Here is a 23,572-nt window from a genome sequence, read left to right as displayed (position 1 = left end):
TGCCAGTCATGGCCAGATGGAGAAGGGCCAACAGGTGTCGGCACAGGAGGCCTTACCCACCCAGGGTATACCGCCAGCAGTTCTCATATCTGAACATGTCTGAGGAGCAGTGTGTTCGGAGGCTGCGATTCAGAAGGGAGGTGGTCACTGAGATCTGCCACCTGCTTTGCAGAGATCTGCAGCCACAGCTGAGGAGCAGGACGTCTCTGTCGGTGGCAGTGAAGGTGACGGTGGCTCTCAACTTCTATGCCACCGGCTCCTTCCAATCCGCTACTGGGGACATTGCCAACATCTCCCAGTTCGCGGTACATTGCTGCATCCGCCAGGTGACCAATGCCCTTTTCAGAAGGAGACGTCAGTACATCTCCTTCCCCATGACCCTGGACAAGCAGCAAGAGCGTACAATGGGATTTGGAAGAATAGCGGGCTTCACCATGGTCCAGGGCGTAGAACTGATGAACCAGCATTGGTCAGGCCTTGCTTCAGGGCTGCAGTGCGCAGGGCATGGCAGCCAGACAAGTCCACCCTCCCCCTTTAAGAGCTGACCGGCGCCAGAGTGCCGTCAATCAGCAACTCGCCGCACCTGCGCTGCGCCCGCCCTCGGGTATCACCCCGGACCGCCGGCTTAGCGCCTAATGATAGTCGTGCATCGCTTGTTTTAGCACAGCAGCAACCTCTTGGGGCGATGCGACTGAATATCAGCGAAGGTGGCGCGAACTTGCGCCGGGCACAAACTTTAGCGGCCGCCCGACTTTAGCGCCCCGAACGTGGCTATACTGAATTTCTAGGCCTATGTTCCCTGACATCTCTGGGAGGTTATTTGTGTCCTCCTTTGTGAAGACAGAACCAAAGTATGTATTTAATTGGTCTGCCATTTCTTTGTTCCCCATTATAAATTCCCCTGATTCTGACTGCAAGGGACCTACGCTTGACTTCACCAATCTTTTTCTCTTCACATATCTATAGAAGCTTTTACAGTCAGTTTTTATGTTCCCTGCAAGCTTACTCTCATATTATATTTTCCCCCTCTTAATTAATCCCTTTGTACTCCTTTGTTGTATCCTAAACTGCTCCCAATCCTCAGGTTTACTGCTTTTTCTGGCCAATTTATATGTCCTTTCCTTGGATCTTATGCTATCCCTAATTTCCCTTGTTAGCCACGGTTGATTCACCTTTTTTGTTTTATTTTTATGCCAAACAGGGATGAACAAATTCTGTAGTTCATCCATGTGATCTTTAAATGTTTGCCATTGCCTATCCACCGTCAACTCTTTGAGTAACATTCCCCAATCAATCCTACCCAACTCGCGCCTCATACCATCGTAGTTTCCTTTATTTAAATTCAGGACCCTAGTCTCTGAGTCAAATACTTCACTCTCCATCTTAATGAAGAATTCTATCATATTATGATCGCTCCGCCCCAAGGGGCCTCGCACAACAAGATTGCTAATGAATCCTTTCTCATTACATAATACCCAGTCTAAGATGGCCTGATCTCTAGTTGGTTCCTCGACATATTGCTCCAGGAAACCATCCTGTATATACTCCAGGAATTCCTCCACCACAGTATTGTTACTAATTTGGTTAGCCCAATCTATATGTAGATTAAAGTCACCCATGATAACTGCGGTGCCCTTATTGCACGCATCTCTAATTTCCCGTTTAATGCCATCCCCAACCTCCGCATTACTGTTTGGGGGTCTGTATACAACTCCCACTAACGTTTTCTGTCCCTTGGTATTTCTCAGCTCTACCCATACAGATTCTACATCATCAGAGCTAATATCCTTCCTTACAATTGTGTTAATCTCTTTAACCAGCAATGCTACCCCACCTCCTTTTCCTTTTTGCCTGTCTTTCCTGAATATTGAATACCCCTGGATGTTGAGTTCCCAGCCCTGGTCACCGTGGAGCCATGTTTCTGTAATCCCAATCATATCATGTCCGTTTACATCTATTTGCACAGCTAATTCATCCACCTTATTATGAATGCTCCTCGCATTAAGACACAAAGTCTTCAGGCTTGGTTTTTTTGCGCTATTATTACACGGGTAGTATCCAATTTGTTTTAATATTTGCATTACAATAACTTACACAAGAATATAGTATGAACACATAAATTATTTGTACCTGGACTTTGAGTCAATCGGAATTTCTACACATATTTACTCAAGTATTTTATCAGTTACACCAGGAATTTCCTGGGCTCTCCCAGGGTTCTCCCAATCAGTCACCATTTATCTGCGTAAACAGGGTTTCTGCTGACCTTCTGCCAAAGTTATGCCAGCTGATCGGAAGAACACCCAAGAAATTCAGCCCCAAAATTTCTATAACTCAGAACCAGCTTAGGAAATATGAATACACAAACAAGTACAATGATATTAAAGCCAGAGCTAAGTGCACTAAGCTGTAAATTATTAGATGCCTGGTGATATAGTGCTATTATGAATAAGTTCTGTAGAATGTAGTACATCTTAAGGTGAAAGTTTTATCATATTTGTGCTGCACATATCCTTTAAAACAGTCAAACCACATTTCATTGAAATTCATAAGAACATAAGAAACTGGAGCAGGAGTAGGCCAATCGGCCTCTTGAGCCATTCAATAAGATCATGGCTGATCCAATCTTGGCCTCAACACCACTTTCCCGCTCTCTCCCCATATCCCTCGACTCCCCTGTAGTTCAAATGTCTGTCTATCTCCGCCTTGAATATATTCAATGACTCCGCCTCCACAGCTCTCCAGGGTAGAGAATTCCAAAGATTCATGACCCTCAGAGAAGAAATTCCTCCTCATCTCCATCTTAAATGGGCGACCCCTTATTCTGAAACTATGCCCCTGAGCTCTAGATACCCCCACTAGGGGAAACATCCTCTCAGCATTCACCCTGTCAATCCCCCTCAGAATCTTATGTTTCAATAAGATTACCTCTTATTCTTCTAAACTCCAATGAGTATAGGCCCAATCTGCTCAGCCTTTCGTCATACGTCACCCCTTCATCCCAGGAATCAACCTAGTGAACCTTCTCTGCACTGCCTCCAATGCAAGTATATAGCCTTCCTTAAATATGGAGACCAAAATTGTACGCAGTACTCCAGGTGCGGTCTCACCAGCGCCCTGTAAAGTTGCATCAAAACTTCCCTACTTTTATACTCCATACCCCTTGCAATAAAGGCCAACATTCCATTAGCCTTCCTAATTACTTGCTGTTCCTGCATGCTAACTTTTTGTGTTTCATGTACTAGGACCCCCAGATCCCTTTGTACCGCAGCATTTTGTACGCTCACTCCATTTAAATAATAATTAGTTTTTTCATTCATCCTTCTAAAGTGGATAACCTCACATTTTCCCACATTATACTCCATCTGCCAAATTGTTGCCCACTCACTTAACCTATCTATATCCCTTTGCAGACTTTGTGTCCTGACAACTACATGTGCCAGAAGTGCATCCAGCTGCAGCTACTAACAGACCGCATTGCGGCACTGGAGCTGCGATTGGATGCATACTGGGCAGGGCTGGAACCGATGTCCTAGGGGGAGTGTTTGCTAGTGCTCTGGGGGAGGGTTTAAACTAAAATGGCAGGGGGTTGGGAACCTGAGCAGGGAGACAGAGGAAAGGGAAACAAGGATAAAAGCAAAAGATAGGAAGGAGAAAAACAAAAGTGGCAGTCAGAGAAATCAACGGTTTAAATCAAACATGGCCACAGTAAATAATAATTCTAATAGGTCTAAGAGCATTAAAAACACAAGCCTGAAGGCTTTGTGTCTTAATGCGAGGAGGATTCGTAGTAAGGTGGATGAATTGGCTGCGCAAATAGAGATAAACGAATATGATTTGGTTGGGATTACAGAAACATGGCTCAAGGATGGCCAAGGCTGGGAACTCAACATCCAGGGGTATTCGATATTCAGGAAAGATAGGCAAAAAAGAAAGGGAGGTGGGGTAGCTTTACTGGTTAAAGAAGGGATTAACACAATTGTAAGGAAGGATATTAGCTCTGATGATGTGGAATCTGTATGGGTAGAATTGAGAAATAATAAGGGGCAGACAACGTTAGTGGGAGTGGTATATAGACCTCCAAACAGTAAGGAGGAGGTTGGGGCTGGCATTAAAAGGGAAATTAAAGAAGCGTGCAATAAGGGCACAGCAGTCATCATGGGTGACTTTAATCTACATATAGATTGGGCTAACCAAATTAGTAACAATACTGTGGAGGAGGAATTCCTGGAGTGTTTACGGGATGGTGGACCAATATGTCGAGGAACCAACCAGAGATCAGGCCATCTTAGACTGGGTATTATGTAACGAGAAAGGATTAATTAGCAATCTTGTTGTATGAGGCCCCTTGGGTCGGAGCGATCATATGATCGAATTCCTCATTAAGATGGAGAATGAAGTGGTTGACTCAGAGACTAGGGTCCTGAATTTAAATAAAGGAAACTACGATGGTATGAGGAGCGAGTTGGGTAGGATTGATTGGGGAATGTCACTCAAAGGGTTGACGGTGGATAGGCAATGGCAAACATTCAAAGACCGAATGGATGAACTACAGAATTTGTTCATCCCTGTTTGGCATAAAAATAAAACAAAAAAGGTGAATCAACCGTGGCTAACAAGGGAAATTAGGGATAGCATAAGATCCAAGGAGAGGACATATAAATTGGCCAGAAAAAGCAATAATCCTGAGGATTGGGAGCAGTTTAGGATTCAACAAAGGAGGACAAAGGGATTAATTAAGAAGGGGAAAATATAATATGAGAGTAAGCTTGCAGGGAACATAAAAACTGACTGTAAAAGCTTTTATAGATATGTGAAGAGAAAAAGATTGGTGAAGTCAAGCATAGGTCCCTTGCAGTCAGAATCAGGGGAATTTATAATGGGAAACAAAGAAATGGCAGACCAACTAAATACATATTTTGGTTCTGTCTTCACAAAGGAGGACACAAATAACCTCCCAGAGATGCCGGGGAACATAGGGTCTGATGAAAGGGTGGAACTGAAAGAAATCAGTATTTGTAGGGAAATGGTGTTAGGAAAATTGATGGGACTGAAGGCCGATAAATCCCCAGGGCCTGATAATCTACATCCTAGGGTACTTAAGGAAGTGGACCTAGAAATAGTAGATGCATTGCAGGTCATCTTCCAGAACTCAATAGACTCTGGAACAGTACCCATGGATTGGAGGATAGCTAATGTTACCCCACTATTCAAAAAAGGTGGTAGAGAAAAAGCGGGGAATTATAGACCGGTAAGCCTGACATCGGTAGTGGGGAAAATGCTAGAGTCCATTATAAAAGATGTAATAGCAGAGCACTTGGAAAGCAGTGACAGGATCGGACAAAGTCAACATGGATTTACTAAAGGTAAATCGTGCTTGACTAATCTATTGGAATTTTTTGAGGATGTAACTGGTAAAATAGATAAGGGAGAACCAGTGGATGTGGTGTATTTGGACTTTCAGAAGGCTTTCGATAAGGTCCCGCATAAGAGATTAGCGTGCAAAATTAAGGCACATGGGATTGGGGGTAAGGTATTGACTTGGATAGAGAACTGGTTGGTGGATAGAAAGCAAAGAGTTGGAATAAACGGGTCGTTTTCCGAGTGGCAGGCAGTGACTAGTGGAGTAGCACAAGGATCGGTGCTAGGACCCCAGCTGTTCACAATATATATTAATAATCTGGACGAGGGAATTGGATGTAATATCTCCAAATTTGCAGACGACACAAAGCTGGGTGGGAGGGTATGCTGTGAGGAGGATGTTGTGAAACTCCAGTACGATTTGGACAGGTGGGGTGATTGGGCAGAAACATGGCAAATGCACTATAATGTGGATAAATGTGAGGTTATCCACTTTGGTGGCAAAAACAGGAAGGCAGATTATTATTTGAATGGCAATAGATTGGGAGAAGGGGAAGTGCAAAGAGACCTAGGTGTTCTTGTGCCCCAGTCGCTGAAGGTAAGCATGCAGGTGCAGCAGGCGGTTAAGAAGGCAAATGGTATGTTGGCCTTCGTAGCAAGAGGGTTCAAGTACAGGAACAAGGATGTCTTGCTGCAGCTGTACAGGGCCTTGGTGAGACCGCACCTTGAGTATTGTGTGCAGTTTTGGTCACCTTATCTGAGAAAGGACGTTCTTGCCATGGAAGGAGTGCAGCGAAGATTCACCAGGCTGATACCTGGGATGGCAGGAATGACGTACGAGGAGAGATTGTGTCGATTGGGCTTATACTCACTGGAGTTTAGAAGATTGAGAGGGGATCTCATCAAAATCTATAAAATTCTGTCAGGCCTGGACAGACTAGATGCAGGAAGGATGTTTCCGATGGCCGGTGAGTCCAGAACCAGGGGTCATATTCTAAGGATAAGGGGTAAGCCATTTAGGACTGAAATGAGGCGGAATTTCTTCACCCAGAGAATGGTGAACCTGTGGAATTCTCTGCCACAGAGGTGGAGGCCAGTTCATTAAATATATTCAAGAAGGAGTTGGATATATTTCTTAATGCTAAAGGGATCAAGGGATATGGGGAGAAGGCAGGGACAGGGTACTGAATTTGGATGATCAGCCATGATCTCATTGAATGGCAGAGCAGGCTCGAAGGGCCGAATGGCCTACTCCTGCTCCTATCTTCTATGTTTCACAACTTGCTAACCTACCTATCTTTGTATCATGAGCAAATCTGGCTACAGTACACTCTGTCCCTTCATTCAAGTCATTAATATAGATTGTAAATAGTTGAGGCCCTAGCACTGATCCCTGTGGCACCCCACTAGTTACTGATTGCCATCCGGAAAATGACCCATTTATTCCGACTCTCTGTTTTCTGTTAGGGTACAGGATAACTAGGGGAGAAATTTGCACTAAATGAGAGAGGTGGATGAATTTTGGGCAGCGGTATCCCGTGTCCCACCCCTCACCAAGGAGTGTACCGGCTGACAAACTGGAAGCTGGTGACTGCCGAGCGCCTAGGGCACCCTCCTGAAAGAGGCATTAGGCCCTTTGAATATGCTGGTAAGGCTTTTAATGCCTGTTGTATGACCCTGCTCCCAAATTTGGCAGAAACTGAGCACAGCATGTGCCAACGAAAAGGTAAGGTTTTTTTAAAACTTACCTTAATGTGGAGCCAACAGGAGATTGAGCGCTGCTTGTTGGTTTTAGAAAAATGAGGTCCAAAGCCCACTTTGGAGCGAATCTCAGACTGACGTCTTTGGATGCGCGTACCAGGCACTGCTCACTGCATGCCGTTTTTTGCCGGAAAACCAATTTCTCCGCCCAGGTTTTCCAAAAGCCTGGAATATCAATCTGTAACCCCTCATTTGCATTTGATATGAAATTAGCAATACGTAGTTTATAACAAATTTCTAAGTACATAATGTATTTGGAAATCGTCTTGATTCATCTTTATTTTCCTTTTCTATCAGACATGATGGACCAACCACAATGGTTTTGCATTTTCTTCTTAAAGCTAATTATTGACGGCGACAACTTTGTTGGTAACTGTATTTTTTAATTGATTGTTGGATATCATATATTCATACCAAAACATTAAAAATTAAACAATGACTTCATTTCTGTATAAAAAAGAAACTGACCACACATGTTCTGATAGAATTTGATGCTGCACTGGCCACACGTGAACCATATTACTTCATTTAAACCCATACAACTATGATTCTTATATTAATTTTAAAAATAATTTCATGCATGAAGCAGTTTCTTAATATACATTATATTACAATGTATAACAAATTGATCAATTATATATAAATATTTACAATATTTAAAAATCAAATACAAAAATGATGTAAGAATTATATTTTCCAAAATGAATCAAAAAAATTAATACAGTTGCATTTTTTTATCATTTCATGTAGGTACTTAAATTTACTTCCATGGATATTTGTAATATTGCTATTAGTTTTATTATCCTACTGTATAACACATGTTGCCAATGCCAACTGACAATTATACACTTTCATTTGGATACATATAAAAAAATCAATTCTCAAATTTTGAAAGGCAAAAGGATTAAGCACAAATACAGACTGTAAATAATAATACAAACACTTAATTAAAGTTACTACCATTATTAATCTGATATTCTTATGAAGCACTATACAACTAGTATGAAACCACCATGCTAGTGGCTACACTGCATAGTGAGCTTTGGCTTGCTGAATTTAGACACCTAGTTTAATAATCCACATCCACAATCAAACATTATAAGGCAACATTTCTTGAACTGTGAACATTTTGTAAAGCTGAAGTGTAGTAGTCCACTAAAGATGCTGAAAGATATTAGATTGCTTCCTAAGTGAATTGGAGTTGAAGTTTCATAGAGGACTCCATGTACCAGGGCATTGCACTACGGGCAAAACATTCAGTCATGAGATTATGCTGACTGTAATGAGAAAATTGGGGTCTGACTTGACATAATTCATGGAGCATTTCATATAAATATTCTAGAGCCAACAAATTGCCTTATAATTCTAGAGCCATGCCCTAGAAGAGACTTTTTGCATATTTATTTCTAGTACTAGCAGTTTAAATACTGTACATACGTGTAGTAAATATTTGCCATTCGTGTAGAAATGTTTAAAAAGCAATTCATAACTCACAGCCAATACATTCACTGCCCAACTGTCAAATACAAAGTTTTCACAGACTCCAAATGTAAGGAGTAACAGTTATCTTACATCTGGGGTATTTATTCTTATAATATGGAAACTGAACAATGAAACTACAACAAAAAACTATTGCAGTAGGTCATGATTTCATACATTACTGATTGTTTAAAATCCAAACTCAAGATTACACATAGCCCTAGTTTTATTTGAAACTTGCTAAAATTGATAGCACCATGTAAAAACTAAATTAATGGTTATTGTATGTAGAATTGTAGAAAGGCACTTGTGCAAAGGACTTCACAAGTCAGATGGCCATGATTCTTTAGTGAAAGACAGTGAAATGCAAATAACATCCAAATAAATCCATGGCATTATAAGAAGATTCAGTTGCATAGGGGCAACAACAGCGGTATCTGAGGTGTACTATTTTAGGGTAGCTAGAGAAACCCTTTTATGCACAGTACAGTACTGACACAGGAAAACATACTACTGTATTTTAGGTATATGGGTACTTTCTACTGAGGTTGTGTAAAATCATTTCACTTCTTCAAAATATTTAACATTATGAGTATGTATTAGTATTTTGAAAGATAAAGGTCTATTTTTGTCACAGTGCAGAAAGGACACCTTAATTAGCCCAGACAGGAAGTTAAGGAGACTAAAAATCCATTCTCTTAGTCTTTTCTCTAATCTGCCATGGTTCCACATCCCAATTTTGCTTTAGTTTTCTTTTCAATTCACTAAAATTACTATCACCATAATGCTGTGCCTCTTTGAAATTCTATCTACACATGGAGAACATTCTATATGTGCAGATCAACTCAATCAAATCATCACAAGATAGGTTTGGATAAAGAAGATCTTTCAATCCATTTGATCTTATCCTTCAGAATAACAACCCAACTATCTTCCCAATTCAGCACCGAGCAGTTTCTTAAATTAATCCAGCAACATGGCTTTAACCACTCTTCTGTTGATCACCCTCTGTGCAAAGCATTGTAGAATTTACAATAAAATACACAATAACCAGCAATAGAGAAGAGTGCAGTTTGCCATGAAGGACAGGGATGTCGGACTTGATATTCTTCCATGACCTTGCCCGAAATCGGGCAGCATAGCTGCGGAAAACAGATCAAGATTGGGAGGCAAGGCCTACTACCACTGTGCTGCCTTGAACTCCAATTCAACAACAATAACAACTTGCATTTATATAGGGCCTTAATTCCCTCCATCTGATCCTGCTGGGACCACTGCCTCTTCATCACCTGTTGCATATAAATGTCGACAGGAGTTGGGGCCTACCTTACCAGCCCATCTCATTCCCATCTGCTCCTATTACTTCTGCTCCCTGGGACTACCAAGTAAAAGACAGCAGTAGGCTCAGGGTATTGGTGGTAATGGCCCCAAATTCTGTATAGTAGTGACTTCCTCTTCCTCCATTTCAGCCCAATCTCCTACCCGCTAAAAGCCTCAGTGAGGACTGAAGAATTTTATAAAATGTGTCATTTTTGGGGTTCCTTTGCCCCTTTCATCTGGTCTCCCATCTCTGAGTTTTGCACCGGTGGTCCCACTGCAACAATGACAGATTTTTCCATGTTAGCAACAGAAGGCTCCTTAGTGGTGGATCTTACCAGGTGTCTGTGATGCATGCCAAATTAACCCGGACCAGGAAAATGGGTTTGGGTTACAGTGAGGTAGGAGAGACACGCAGAAATACTACTCCACCGTTACCCTGCTGCAAAGAGGGAAATCCAGCCCATTATCTGAACTGCTTGATAATTCCTCCTCCCCTGCTAAAACACTCTGTCCTTGCTACAATCCTAATTAAGAATGGTACTAAAATTGCTGAACCTCACTTCAGCTGAACTGCTCTGAATTCAGACATAGTTGAATGGTGAAAAGAATTCTATGGAAAACATCTAATACACTGTGGCACTATGTCTATAATTTTGATCCTTTCCTAGCAAACAGACCTGCAAAATGAAATGTGATGACTTACAATGTATTTAGCAGCAATTAATAGCTACATATGAATCAGTACTGTTATATCTATGAAACAGATTGAACCTGTTGCACCTTCAAGAATTTTGTAAACCTTTAAAAGCCTCTGTACTAACAAAAATATTTAGTACATTCTATCCTGAATAAAAATGTACATGTAAACGTGAACTAAATTCTGCAGCATTTCTCTTGTTGTAGTGATATTGCATTATGCTGGCAACAACCCTGTTTCAAAATCACTCTGTGATAGTCACCTCCACAATGCACTAGTGCTTTTGGTTCACAGGACATGCTGAGAGTCACATTAAGGTGTGCATTTGTTGCAATATGTAAACACCCGCTAAGGAGGTAATTTCAAAAGCCACTTATCCAAGTGACTTTCTTGACTCTGGCTAATCTTACTCAAACTGTTTCATTCTTTAAAAAGTCAAAAAATGACTATTGCATCAGGTTTTGTCCTAATGCAGACTGCATTTTGTCCTCATCTTCAGCATCCTCAGTGACATTCACATCACGAGCTTCACAATCACAATATATGTATTGTGGATACTTAAGTTGATATTTTACACAAACACACACAATTTTTTTAGATATATATATGCACCTTTTAAGCATTTTTGCTTTATAGCAGCCAAGTTGTTATTGAGGCATTTAGGATTCCATCTTTTGAATGAGGAGGTCATTGGAAAATGTTTATTTCTTCCTTCAAAAACATCGCCACACAAATATACTGGAAACAAACAACAGTATATACACATTAATTTATTCATTTGCCAGAAGTTTATGTTGAAAATGCTATGCTGTTTAAGCTTAACTGAAATATTTGGCAAAAATGTACTAGATGCCTTTAGCACTGAAGTACTGAAAATATTTTGAATGCTACAGAATAAAAAAGACCTTTTCTATTGAATATTACCTTCTAAACAAATCCTGGGGAAATAGAATTAAATTTAAGAACCACATAAAATGTCTCAATCTGGATGTTTTATCAAATAAACTACATTTTATGGTGCATTAATATAAAATATTAAAACTGTTTCCTTCATGTCACATGCAGAATTGTTCCTATCTTATCATCTTTGTTAATGGATGGAAGGGCAGGTGATTACCATTCATCCACTGCAGAATTCCCTTGTTCAAGCAAATAAACCAGCACATCATAGATTAAATGGTGAAGATCATTAAAGTATTGTACACTTGAGCCAAAATTACTATTATCCATGTTTGCAATTATCCAACCCAAAGCCCTGATTTATGGAGAATCACAACCATAGATAATAGGAGGGCAAATAATTCTGGCTCAACTGTACAATACTTTAACAATCTTCACTGTTTAATCAATGACACACTGGTTTATTTGCATGGACAAGGGATTCTGTATGGGCCGGATTTTCGTTACACTTGCACTTGCCCATAAACTTTCTATGGGCTTTTGTACTGGAAGGTCAACTATCCAAAAAGCGCAGCACCCTCTATAGGGCATCTGGGACCTGTGTGAACAGAGCAAGCAACTGTGTATCTTCTTAACCAATCAGACTGAAGAATTGTTAATGAGCAGAGTCTGAACCAGGATGTGTCAGTTGGAATATTGAATTCAATGTCAAATAAGGTACAGAAAGCAAAATAAAGAGAGGAAAAACAGATTGGATTAAGAGAGAGATAAAAGAGACAGAAAGAAAAAGTAAAAAAAAAGTTATTTAAAAAATTTTTTAAATCTCCAACAATAATTAAAATCTGAAGGAATGAGTCGCCACACTTTAAAAGTCAAGTTTAAAAAAGAAAGACTTGCATTTACATAGCGCCTTTCACGACCACCGGACATCTCAAAGCGCTTTACAGCCAATTAAGTAATTTTGAAGTGGAGTCACTGTTGTAATGTGGGAAACGTGGCAGCCAATTTGGGCACAGCAAGCTCCCACAAACAGTTTAGTTTGTATATATCAGGTAAGTATAGGAACTTCATGCCGTTCAATGTTTTGAATGGTGAGTCAGGTGGCGAGATACCGTTATCGTGCAGCTTTTGGAGGAGCAGAACATCTCGGACAGCAACTTCCTGATTTCCGCATTTAACTGCATGTGCAGTCGCCGGAAGTTATTGTGTTGTCCACGTAAATAATGGTGAGCGCCGTTAGCCTCACTGTTATTTCCAGCACAAAGTTTGGCCCAACGTCTTTGAAACTCAACAGTGAAAATTGCAAGACATGTCAGGGCACAAGTCTCACAACCATAAATAATAGTTAAAGCAATTTTAAACCTATTTATGATCAATGTACAGAAATATAAATCACTGAATACCAATTATTCTAGTTGAAAGGGGGCAATATTTCAGTATGGATGGAATGGAAAGTATTTTTAATCTTAGGTACTCACCCTAAAACTTTTCAGAAGAATCAATGAAAATGTCTATGTAAAAGCAATTTCATAGAGCCATGCCATTTTGGAAAAGAGCTGGTTGTATGATATATATAGGCTGTCTCCAGCTAGTTGTCATTGAGTTGAATGGGGATGACTCATCTTTGCCTGAACACTTATTTTGGTGCTGGAAGCAATTCAAAGCTTAGTATCATCTGGGATTTGAGACTGGAATAGAGTATTGTTCCCCTTTAAAGAAAAGCTGAAGTGACGCTTAGGTTTGAGATTGGCACTGGAATTTACTGTAAAATTATTAATAAAACCCACTGGCACACCAAAGATCTACAGTGTTTCAGGTTCATCACATTTTCTGCAGCCATTAAGAAACATCTTACCTGCAGTCATCGCCACCAGCACTGACAACATACTTGTCATCATGTGAAAAACGTACATTGGTCACATGAGCAGAATGGCCAAAATAACGCTTGTGTTTGGCCTTGTGAAAAACAAACAGAAGAAAAAAATGCAAGATTATTAATTAATGGAGAAAACAGCACATGGTTCAAAACTACAATAACAATGAAAATATAGATTTTCAATAAAACCTAAAATTCCTGGGGCCCTGCTCTGCCGTCAGGTGTGATGGGGTGGGACTTCCAGCCGCCAGCCTGCTGCATTCCTAACTCTGTCAAGGTCAGGGTCATTTGCACACATCCACAGTGTTGGTGGGGTTACTCGGGTGTTCACCTCAGCCAGGAATTTTGTAGCGGCACCTTGCAGCAACTTAAATGGGACTGGCTGTTCTGGCTGAAAGTGGCTACAGATCAAAAATATTTTTCAGAATTTAAAGTTGCCACTTTCCTAATGGCAATTGATTTCTCTGCAATGGAAGCGGAGCTGGTTAAATTTGTGGCAGATGGTACAATCCCACCAGTCCCTTGCATAAACTTGGTTTGTATTCCCTTGAGTTTAGAAGGTTGAGGGGTGATTTGATCGAGGTCTTTAAAGCGATAAGGGGATTCGATAGGGAAGATACAGAGAAACTATTTCCTCACGTGGGGAAATCCAGAACATGGGAGCATAATCTTAAAAGTCGAGCTTGGCCATTTCAGAGTGAAATCAGTAAGCACTTTTTCACACAAAGGGCAGTAAAAATCTGGAACGCACTCCCCAAAAAGCCTGCGGATGCTGGGTCAATTGAAAATTTTAAGACTAAGATCGATAGATTTCTATCAAGGAATATGGAGCTAAGGCAGGTAAATGAGTTGAGGTACAGATCAGCCATGATGTAATTGAATGGTGGAGCAGGCTCGAGGGACCGATTGGCCTACTCCTGCTCCTATTTCTTATGTTCTTATGTTCTTATGAATGGTGGAACAAGCTTAAGGGGCTGATTGGCCTACTCCTGTTGCTATCTTCTGATGTTCCTATGTTCCGCCTCTTTCGATGACTTCCACGTGGAGGGGGCAGGCACAAGAAGCATGCTTGTGATGGATTTTGGCGACATAGAAAAAAGGGGTTGGAGGAACTGGGTCTTCATCTCTAATCCTAGCCCACCTAAACTAGTTGCACTGCTCCTGCCACCCCCACCCCAGGCATTTTGGGCTCTAAATATTTTCCTGGATCTTTTGTGACTACGGTTGTGCCATACTCAAATATTTGGTTATCTGTGAAATTTATATCAAAAATTAAAGAAAAAGACAGAGTTGTATAAATAACATATGACTGATAGTTTAGCTTAAGTATAAACATTTCACTTACATATTTTTCAGTGCAAGGAAAATCAAAAAGCTTCACCAAACCAAAGTCATCCCCAGTCACTAAGTTTAATCCAGCATGAGATACACATGCACAGTTGACATCTGCTTTATCAGCATTTCGTGGCCAAATTCCAAGGACCTCGTCTCCCAAAATGCTATTCAAAGAGAGTAAAAATGCATAATAGCAAATTTTAATAAATTTAAAATTTCTACAATAAGAGTTTGCATTATTACATAGCCTCCATAAACATCAATACTTGCTTTTCCTGTGCATTCACACAATGGGCTGGAAAAGCAAATTCTAGGCCAATGTGTAACTAAGACATATACCATTAAAAAAAAGTAGCACTACTAACACTGGTTTTACTTTAGTGATATTTCTTTATTTAAATGCTTTACATTTCTGTATTTAAATCTCCACTGTGCCATGGTTCAGTTATCTCACTTGGAATAAATTATACTACTGATGTAGCGGATGAAAATTCATCCAGCATTAAACCCGTTTCTACTTGATACTGAAAAATCATGTCAGAGATTGATTTGTTCATGTCTGTGATGGAAATATTTCAGTATTTAACGTTTGGGCCTCAACTGGCCAAGTGATGGGTCTTTGCAGCTACTCTTCAAACAATCAGAGGACCAATTCTTTTGGACGTTTTCCCCATCTCCAAGTTGGATAGTGGGAGCAGGTAACTAAAGTGTTATGAAACTTGTTTTTTTAAGAAAGTGATATAGATTAGGTTATATTAGACAAAATAAAATCAATTTTAAATAATAAAAATACAAAACAGAGAATGGGGAAAGCAGAAATCAGGAAATAGTAGAAATGAAGGCCCAGAATTTGCTGGCAAAATAACGACGAGTTTAATGCGCACTTTGTTATTAGTGTGTAAATAACCCAGCAATTTGTGAAGAGATATGCCATGAGTTGCAAATCGCCACAAATTGCTGAACCATTTGTGCCGCTCCGCTGTTAGGCTCGTGAAAATGGGAGCTCGCCGTCAACCTACTGTGTTTCAAGAAATTACTGTATTTGCGCTGTTAAAACGAATTAAACTCGCCGCAGAAAGTTAGGACCCTTTTAATGATGAGATTTATGTTCCTGCAATGTTGCTCAACCTCTCCGGACCAGAAAGGGAAAAATTGAAACTGTGAAGTTTCATTTCTGCAGGTAATAAATTGTTCCGAGGATTTAAAAATGTTAAATTTAAATTTTTCAATGTTTTTCTTACTTTTCCTTTCTGTCTCTTTTTTACCTCTCTCACTCAATCCAATCTTCCTTTCCCTCTCTTTATTTCTCTCTCTCTACCTAATTTGGCTATAATTCACTCTATCTCCTCCTCCATCATTCCTCTGTTTCTTTCTCTATCCTTAAATCTCATTGGCTAAGGAGATAGACTATTGGTCGCGTCGTTCACCATGGTGCCAGTTGCCCCGTTGACCTCGCCACACCGTTATTAGCTTGCGCTTCAGCAATTTGATGTACAAAAATGTTTTGAGCTAAAGGCTGAGGAAAAAAATCTAACAAATGGAGCACGCCGCAAGATGCCCCGCTCCAGCAAAATTTAGGCCGAAGTTCTCAAATTCTTTTAATTTACTTATATTATTAGTGTTTACTTTTTAAGTAAAGGGTTAACAACAACAACAACTTGTATTTATATAGCGTCTTTAACGTAGTAAAACGTCCCAAGGTGCTGCACAGGAGTATTTTAAGACAAAAAATTTGACACCGAGCCACATAAGGAGAAATTAGGGCAGGTGACCAAAAGCTTGGTCAAAGAGGTAGGTTTTAAGGAGCGTCTTAAAGGAGGAAAGAGAGGTAGCGAGGCGTTCAGGTTTAGGCAGGAAATTACAGAGCTTAGGGCCTAGGCAACAGAAGGCACGGCCACCAAAGGTTGAACAATTATAATCAGGGATGCTCAAGAGGGCAGAATTAGAGGAGCGCAGATATCTTGGGGGGGTTGTGGGGCTGAAGGAGATTACAGAGATAGGGAGGAGTGACGCCATGGAGGGATTTGAAAACAAGGATGAGAATTTTGAAATCGAGACGCTGTTTAACCGGGAGCCAATGATGGTCAGCGATGACAGGGGAGATGGGCGAATGGGACTGGGCGTGAGGTAGGACACGGGCAGCCGAGTTTTGGATGACCTCAAGTTTACGTAGGGTGGAATATGGGAGGCCAGCCAGGAGTGTGTTGGAATAGTCAAGTCTAGAAGTAACAAAGGCATGGATGAGGGTTCCAGCAGCAGATGAGCTGAGGCAAGGGCGGAGACGGGCGATGTTATGGAAGTGGAAGTAGGCGGTCTTTGTTATGCTGCGGATATGTGGTCGGGAACTCATTTCAGGGTCAAATATAACACCAAGGTTGCGAACAGTGTGGTTCAGCTTCAGATAGATGTTAGGGAGAGGGATGGAGTCAGTGGCTAGGGAACAGAGTATGTAATATAACGGTATGAAATTATTTCTGATATTTCAGTAGCTGTTTTTCTGTAATATTAGATTTTATTTCAGTCTCATGGTGTGTGAGCTCAAAACTTGACCTACATAAAAAGAAAAATGACAAATGCTGGGAATCTTGAATGAAAGTAGAAAATGCTGTGAATACAGGAGACTTGGTTTATCCGGAGGTTGTATGTCCGGAAACCTCGATCTACCGGCAGAAATCAGGAGCCGTTCTGTTAGGTTGTTTTTCTTCTCGCGGCTTTTTTTTCCAACAGTCAGGCTTTGGAAAGTCTCTCTGAAGCTGTTGCTAAGCTACAGAGACGCTTCCAAGGTACGGGCCAACTGTTTGAAGCTGTTGCTAAGCAACAGTGTTTGTTATCAGATACGGAGATGAAATCTCCGTATGCTTCAACATTAACTTTGTATGTCCGGCAGTTTTGATAGATCGGCAACAGCTCGGTCCCGTCGGTGCCGGATATAACAAAGTTTCCTGTACAGAGCAAGTCAGTCACCATCATTAATTATTTTGATGAGACCATTCATGGGAATAAGTATAGCCAGACAGGAAAAGCCCTTTTATGTGACTGACCAAATCAATGCAGGAAGGGGAGAGTAACAGGTAGAGAAGAGCTCACATATATTAATTAATTAGGCAGCTAATGCTTCTGTCATCTGTAAATGCAGCTAAAATGCTGATTGTTACAAGTCTATATTCTCTGATGGATAGTAGTGTTAGTCACTCCCTTAAATGGCCTAAGTGTCTTACATTTAGGTTGTGCCCATATTGCCCACTATACGATAGTGTAATCTAGGGGTGTATCATGAACTTTGTAATATGTACTTAATATTATTGTCTTTTGCATTTGTGTTCCCTCAATCTCTTTGAAGACAGATTGAAATATATTTTATAAGATAAGAGGAGGCCAGGTACAAATCATTAAACTGTTTTATTTCAAAGCAAGTGAAGGTACATAGAAAAAGTTATGACCAGACTCACTCAGTTCAATCAATAGAACTTGTCTTCATGTAATAAGTCAGTAGGTTGTCTTATGTGACTTAAAGAAAATAGGCAAAACTTTCAACTTCAGTGGTAAAACAGCGGCAGTGGATCATCCGCCCTTTATTATTATTATGGGAACAGTAGCGTAGTGGTAACGTCATTGGGCTAGTAATCCAGAGGCCTGGACTAATGATCCAGAGACGAGAGTTCAAATCCCACCACGGCAGCTGGGGAATTTAAATTCAGTTAATTAAATAAATCTGGAATAAAAAGCTAGCATCAGTGATGGTAACCATGAAACTATCGGATTGTCATAAAAACCCATCTGGTTCACTAATGTCTTTTAGGGAAGGAAATCTGCTGTCCTAACCTGGTCTGGCTTATATGAGACTCCAGACCCACAGCAATGTGGTTGACTCTTAACTGCCCTCTGAAATGGCCTAACAAGTCACTCAGTTGTAACTAACTGCTACGAAACATAATAATAATATAACCGGATGGACCACTCGGCACCGGCTACGGACACGGCAACGGCACACCCAGCCCAGTCAACCCTGCAAAGTCCTCCTCACCAACATCTGGGGACTTGTGCCAAAATTGGGAGAGCCGTCCCCCAGACTAGTCAAGCAACAGCCTGACATAGTCATACTCACAGAATCATACCTTTCAGCCAATGTCCCAAACTCCTCCATTACCATCCCGGGGTGGTGGCACAGTGGTATACAGTCGGGAAGGAGTGGCTCTGGGAGTCCTCAACATTGACTCCGGACCCCATGAAGTCTCATGGCTTCAGGTCAAGCATGGGCAAGGAAACCTCCTGCTGATTACCACCTACCGCCCTCCCTCAGCTGATGAATCAGTACTCCTCCGTGTTGAACACCACTTGGAAGAAGCACTGAGAGTAGCAAGGGCACAGAATGTACTCTGAGTGGGGGACTTCAATGTCCATCACCAAGAGTGGTTCGGTAGTGTGGTTGTTCACTGTTGTTCACTCCACTGTTGTTCACTGTTGTTCACTTCACTGTTGTTCACTCTTGCCCATTGTTGTACCTGTCTGTGCATGCCTCAGCTGGCTCCGCCCCTGGCTCCACCCATATGCCCTGGTATAAAGGCGGCTGCTCTGCAGTTCCCCAGGCATTCAGGACCGGTCGACCACTAGAGGCATGCCTTCGTTCTTTAGCTAATAAAAGCCTGTTTGTTACTCTCTTAACTTCCAGTCTTTCTCAGTAATTGATAGCGCATCAATTTTATTAGCTAAACTTTTTTTTCGATGGAGCAAATCCTCAAACCAGCACGCCTGGAACTAGACCCTCAAGAGGCGGATTCATCTACCAAGTTCGCACACTGGCTGCGATGCTTCAAAATTTTCCTAGAAGCCTCCGTCGAAACTGTTCAAAACGATGGCGGCAAACTAAAAATTCTGACCGCCAAGGTGAACCACCAAGCTTATTCGCTCATCCAAGATGTGACTACCTACAAGGGTGCTCTCGACCTCCTTAAAGAACAGTACGCACGCCCGGTAAATGAGGTTTACGCCAGACACCTCCTGGGGTCCCGCAAACAGCAACCCAGGGAATCGATGGAGGTATACCTACGGGCGCTGAAGGTGCTCGGCCGGGCCTGCAAATGTAAAGAGGTGTTGGCCGCGGTGTACACGGAGGAACTTGTCCGGGACGCCTTCGTCGCGGGCCTCAGGTCCAACTACACCCGGCAGAGACTGTTGGAGCAGGGCGAACTTGACCTGAAGAAGGCCACGGCCCTTGCACCCTTGCTAGATGTGGCCCACCGGAATATGGACGCCTACTCCCCTGACCGCGCGGCCGCATCGTGGATGGCGCGAGCGCCACCATCCTGGGACACGGTAGGACTGCCACCCTGCGCCGCGCCACCCCCGTCACATCCCGCCAATGGCCCAACTTCTGCAGCGATGTCCCGGGGCCCGAAGTGTTACTTCTGTGGCCAAGCCAAACACCCCAGAGCGCGCTGCCCGGCGAAAAACGCTACTTGCTCTGGTTGTGGGAAGAAAGGGCACTACACCAGCGTCTGCAAGGCTAAACCTACCCCAAACTCCAGCAGTGCCGCGTGTGGGCTGAGCGGGCCGCCATCTTGGACGCCGCCATCTTGGACGCCATCTTGTACGCCTCCAGCCGCATGTGGATCATGGGCGCCGCCATCTTGGACGCCATCTTGGACGCCTTCGACCATGGGTGATCCGTTCCGGCCGCCATTTTTGCAACGGGCCCCCAACTCACCCACCGCCTCACCTGATGACTGCAGCGACACGCCTGACCCTACGCTGGCCTCCGTTACACTGGACCAATCTAGACCTCACCAACTAGCCAGGTCCATGATGGACATTAAGGTAAACAGCCGCGCCATGACCTGCCTTTTCGACTGCGGGAGCATGGAGAGCTTTATCCACCCCGACACGGTGCGGCGTTACTCTCTCCCGGTCCTGCCAGCGCGCCACCGGGTCTCTATGGCCTCCAAGTCCCATTCAGCGGACGTCGGCGGCTACTGCGTGGTGACCCTTTCGGTGAGGGGCACAGAGTACAGAAACTTTAAACTGCTTGTCCTGCCCCATCTCTGCGCTGCCGTTCTACTGGGGTTGGATTTTCAGTGCCACCTTAAGAGTGTCACGATGGCGTACGGTGGACCCCTTCCCCCACTCACAGTCTGCAACCAGCAGTTTTCAAATTGCCCGCCGCGCACCTTTTGCAGCCTCTCCACGCTTAAAGTCACCCCCCCCGTTGTTCGCTAACCTCGCCCACGACTGTAAGCCCATCGCCACCAAAAGCAGGCGATACAGCGCTGGTGACAGAGTTTTTATTAAATCTGAGGTGGAGCGGCTCCTGAAGGAGGGGATTATTGAAGCTAGCACCAGCCCCTGGCGAGCCCAGGTTGTGGTTGTCAAGACCGGCGAGAAGCAGCGCCTGGTCACTGACTACAGCCAAACAATTAATCGATATACCCAACTGGACGCATACCCCCTCCCCCGCATATCTGATATGGTCAATCAGATCGCACAATACCGCATATTCTCCACCATTGACCTTAAGTCAGCATATCACCAACTCCCTATCCGCTATGAGGACCGCCAGTATACTGCCTTCGAGGCAAACGGCCGCCTCTACCACTTCCTTCGGGTTCCCTTCGGCGTCACCAACGGGGTCTCCGTTTTCCAAAGGGAGATGGACCGGATGGTTGACCAGAATGCGTTGCAGGCCACTTTTCCCTACCTGGACAATGTGACCATCTGCGGCCATGACCTGCAGGACCATGACGCCAACCTCGACAAATTCCTCCGCACTGCCCAACTCCTAAACCTTACGTATAACAGGGAGAAGTGCATATTCCGCACAACCCACCTCGCTATCCTTGGCTGTGTTGTGGAACACGGAGTAATCGGCCCCGACCCCGACCGGATGCGTCCCCTTATGGACCTTCCCCTGCCCCACTGCCTCAAGGCCCTGAAGAGATGCCTGGGGTTTTTCTCCTACTACGCCCAGTGGGTCCCTAATTATGCGGACAAAGCCTGTCCACTTATCAAGTCCACCTCTTTTCCCCTGGCGGCAGAGGCCCGCTTAGCCTTCCACCGTATCAAAGAGGACATTGCTAAAGCCACCATGCACGCGGTGGACGAGTCCATCCCTTTCCAGGTGGAGAGCGATGCGTCCGACTTTGCCCTGGCCGCTACCCTTAACCAGGCGGGAAGGCCCGTGGCCTTCTTTTCACGAACCCTCCAAGGCTCCGAAATCAGACACTCTTCTGTCGAAAAGGAGGCCCAGGCCATTGTGGAAGCTGTGCGACATTGGAGGCATTACCTGGCCGGAAAACGATTCACCCTACTCACTGACCAGCGTTCAGTTGCTTTTATGTTTAATAACAAATAGAGGGGCAAAATCAAAAACGACAAGATTTTGAGGTGGAGAATTGAACTTTCCACCTACAATTACGATATCTTGTACCAGCCCGGGAAACTCAATGAGCCCCCGGATGCTCTATCGCGAGGTACATGTGCCAACGTGCAGGTTGATAGACTGCGGGCCCTCCACAATGACCTCTGCCACCCGGGGGTCACCAGGTTCTTCCATTTCATCAAGGCCCGCAACCTGCCTTACTCCATCGAGGAGGTCAGGACCATGACCAGGAACTGCCAAGTCTGTGCCGAGTGCAAACCGCACTTTTATAGGCCAGACAGAGCACACCTGATAAAAGCCACTCGCCCCTTTGAGCGCCTGAGCGTCAATTTTAAAGGGCCCCTCCCCTCCTCTGACCGCAACGCGTACTTCCTCACTATCATCGACGAGTACTCCCGTTTTCTGTTTGCCATCCCCTGCCCAGACATGACCAGTGCTACGGTCATTAAATGCCTGAACGACCTCTTCGCCTTGTTCGGTTTCCCCAGCTATATCCATAGCGACCGGGGCTCATCGTTTCTGAGCGACGAACTCCGCCAGTACCTGCTCGTGAGAGGTATTGCCACGAGCAGGACCACCAGCTACAGCCCCCGGGGGAATGGACAGGTAGAAAGAGAGAACGCGACAGTTTGGAAGGCCGCCCTGCTAGCCTTAAAATCTAAGGGCCTTCCAACCTCCCGCTGGCAGGATGTCCTCCCCGATGCGCTCCACTCCATTCGGTCACTGCTCTGTACTGCCACTAACGCCACCCCTCACGAAAAAATGTTCGTCTTCCCTAGGAAGTCCACATCGGGGACCTCGCTACCACCATGGCTGATGTCTCCAGGGCCCGTCCTACTTCGGAAGCACGTGAGGACCCATAAAACGGCCCCCCTGGTTGAGAGGGTCAACCTCCTCCACGCCAACCCTCAGTATGCCTACGTTGCGTACCCGGACGGGCGGGAGGACACAGTCTCCATACGAGACCTCGCACCCTCGGGGGCCCCTGAAACCAACATCACCCACTACCCACTACCATTGCCCTTCACCGCTACCCACAATGCACTGGCGGCAACGGACCCATACCTAACCCCTGTAGACGGCACGCCGTGGCCCCGTGACCCGTCATTGATCACCAACCAACTCAACACCCATGAGGACGACACGCCAGTGCTCCGGCCCATGCGGGACTCGGCGTCGGAAGCTGCACCACCTCAGCCATCGCCACGACGATCACGACGGCATACAAGACCCCCAGAAAGACTTAATTATACGAACTTTTAATACACTTCACCCCGTCGGACTCATTTTTAAGCAAGGGGTGAATGTGGTAAACCACTGTTGTTCACTCCACTGTTGTTCACTGTTGTTCACTTCACTGTTGTTCACTCTTGCCCATTGTTGTACCTGTCTGTGCATGCCTCAGCTGGCTCCGCCCCTGGCTCCACCCATATGCCCTGGTATAAAGGCGGCTGCTCTGCAGTTCCCCAGG

The 23,572-nt window shown here is 43.8% G+C and overlaps 1 protein-coding gene across 8 annotated transcripts in view; it reads right to left on the bottom strand.

The window, feature by feature from the left end:
- Positions 1-7,449: 7,449 nt before the first annotated feature.
- The window catches only part of eml6 (EMAP like 6), an 844,856-nt gene continuing 828,733 nt past the window's right edge, over positions 7,450-23,572 (bottom strand). For 3 of the 8 annotated variants that reach the window (XM_085981346.1, XM_085981348.1, XM_085981351.1), the window contains 4 exons: positions 14,740-14,893; positions 13,374-13,474; positions 11,231-11,356; positions 7,459-8,399 (listed from right to left, as the gene is read on the bottom strand). In XM_085981346.1, the coding sequence (XP_085837472.1) occupies positions 11,332-11,356; positions 13,374-13,474; positions 14,740-14,893 (280 nt within the window). In that variant the 3' untranslated portion in view covers positions 7,459-8,399; positions 11,231-11,331. Of the gene's footprint in view, positions 8,400-11,230; positions 11,357-13,373; positions 13,475-14,739; positions 14,894-23,572 lie in introns of all 8 variants that reach the window. The other 5 variants (XM_085981354.1, XM_085981352.1, XM_085981349.1 and 2 more) reach the window with 5 other exon arrangements.

Source organism: Somniosus microcephalus, chromosome 3, assembly GCF_052327205.1.
Source record: "Somniosus microcephalus isolate GS21.2 chromosome 3, FLI_Smic_1.0, whole genome shotgun sequence".
NCBI lineage: Eukaryota > Metazoa > Chordata > Chondrichthyes > Squaliformes > Somniosidae > Somniosus > Somniosus microcephalus.
The sequence above is the reverse complement of the archived record's forward strand: the minus strand, read 5'-3'. Positions and strand labels throughout refer to the sequence as shown.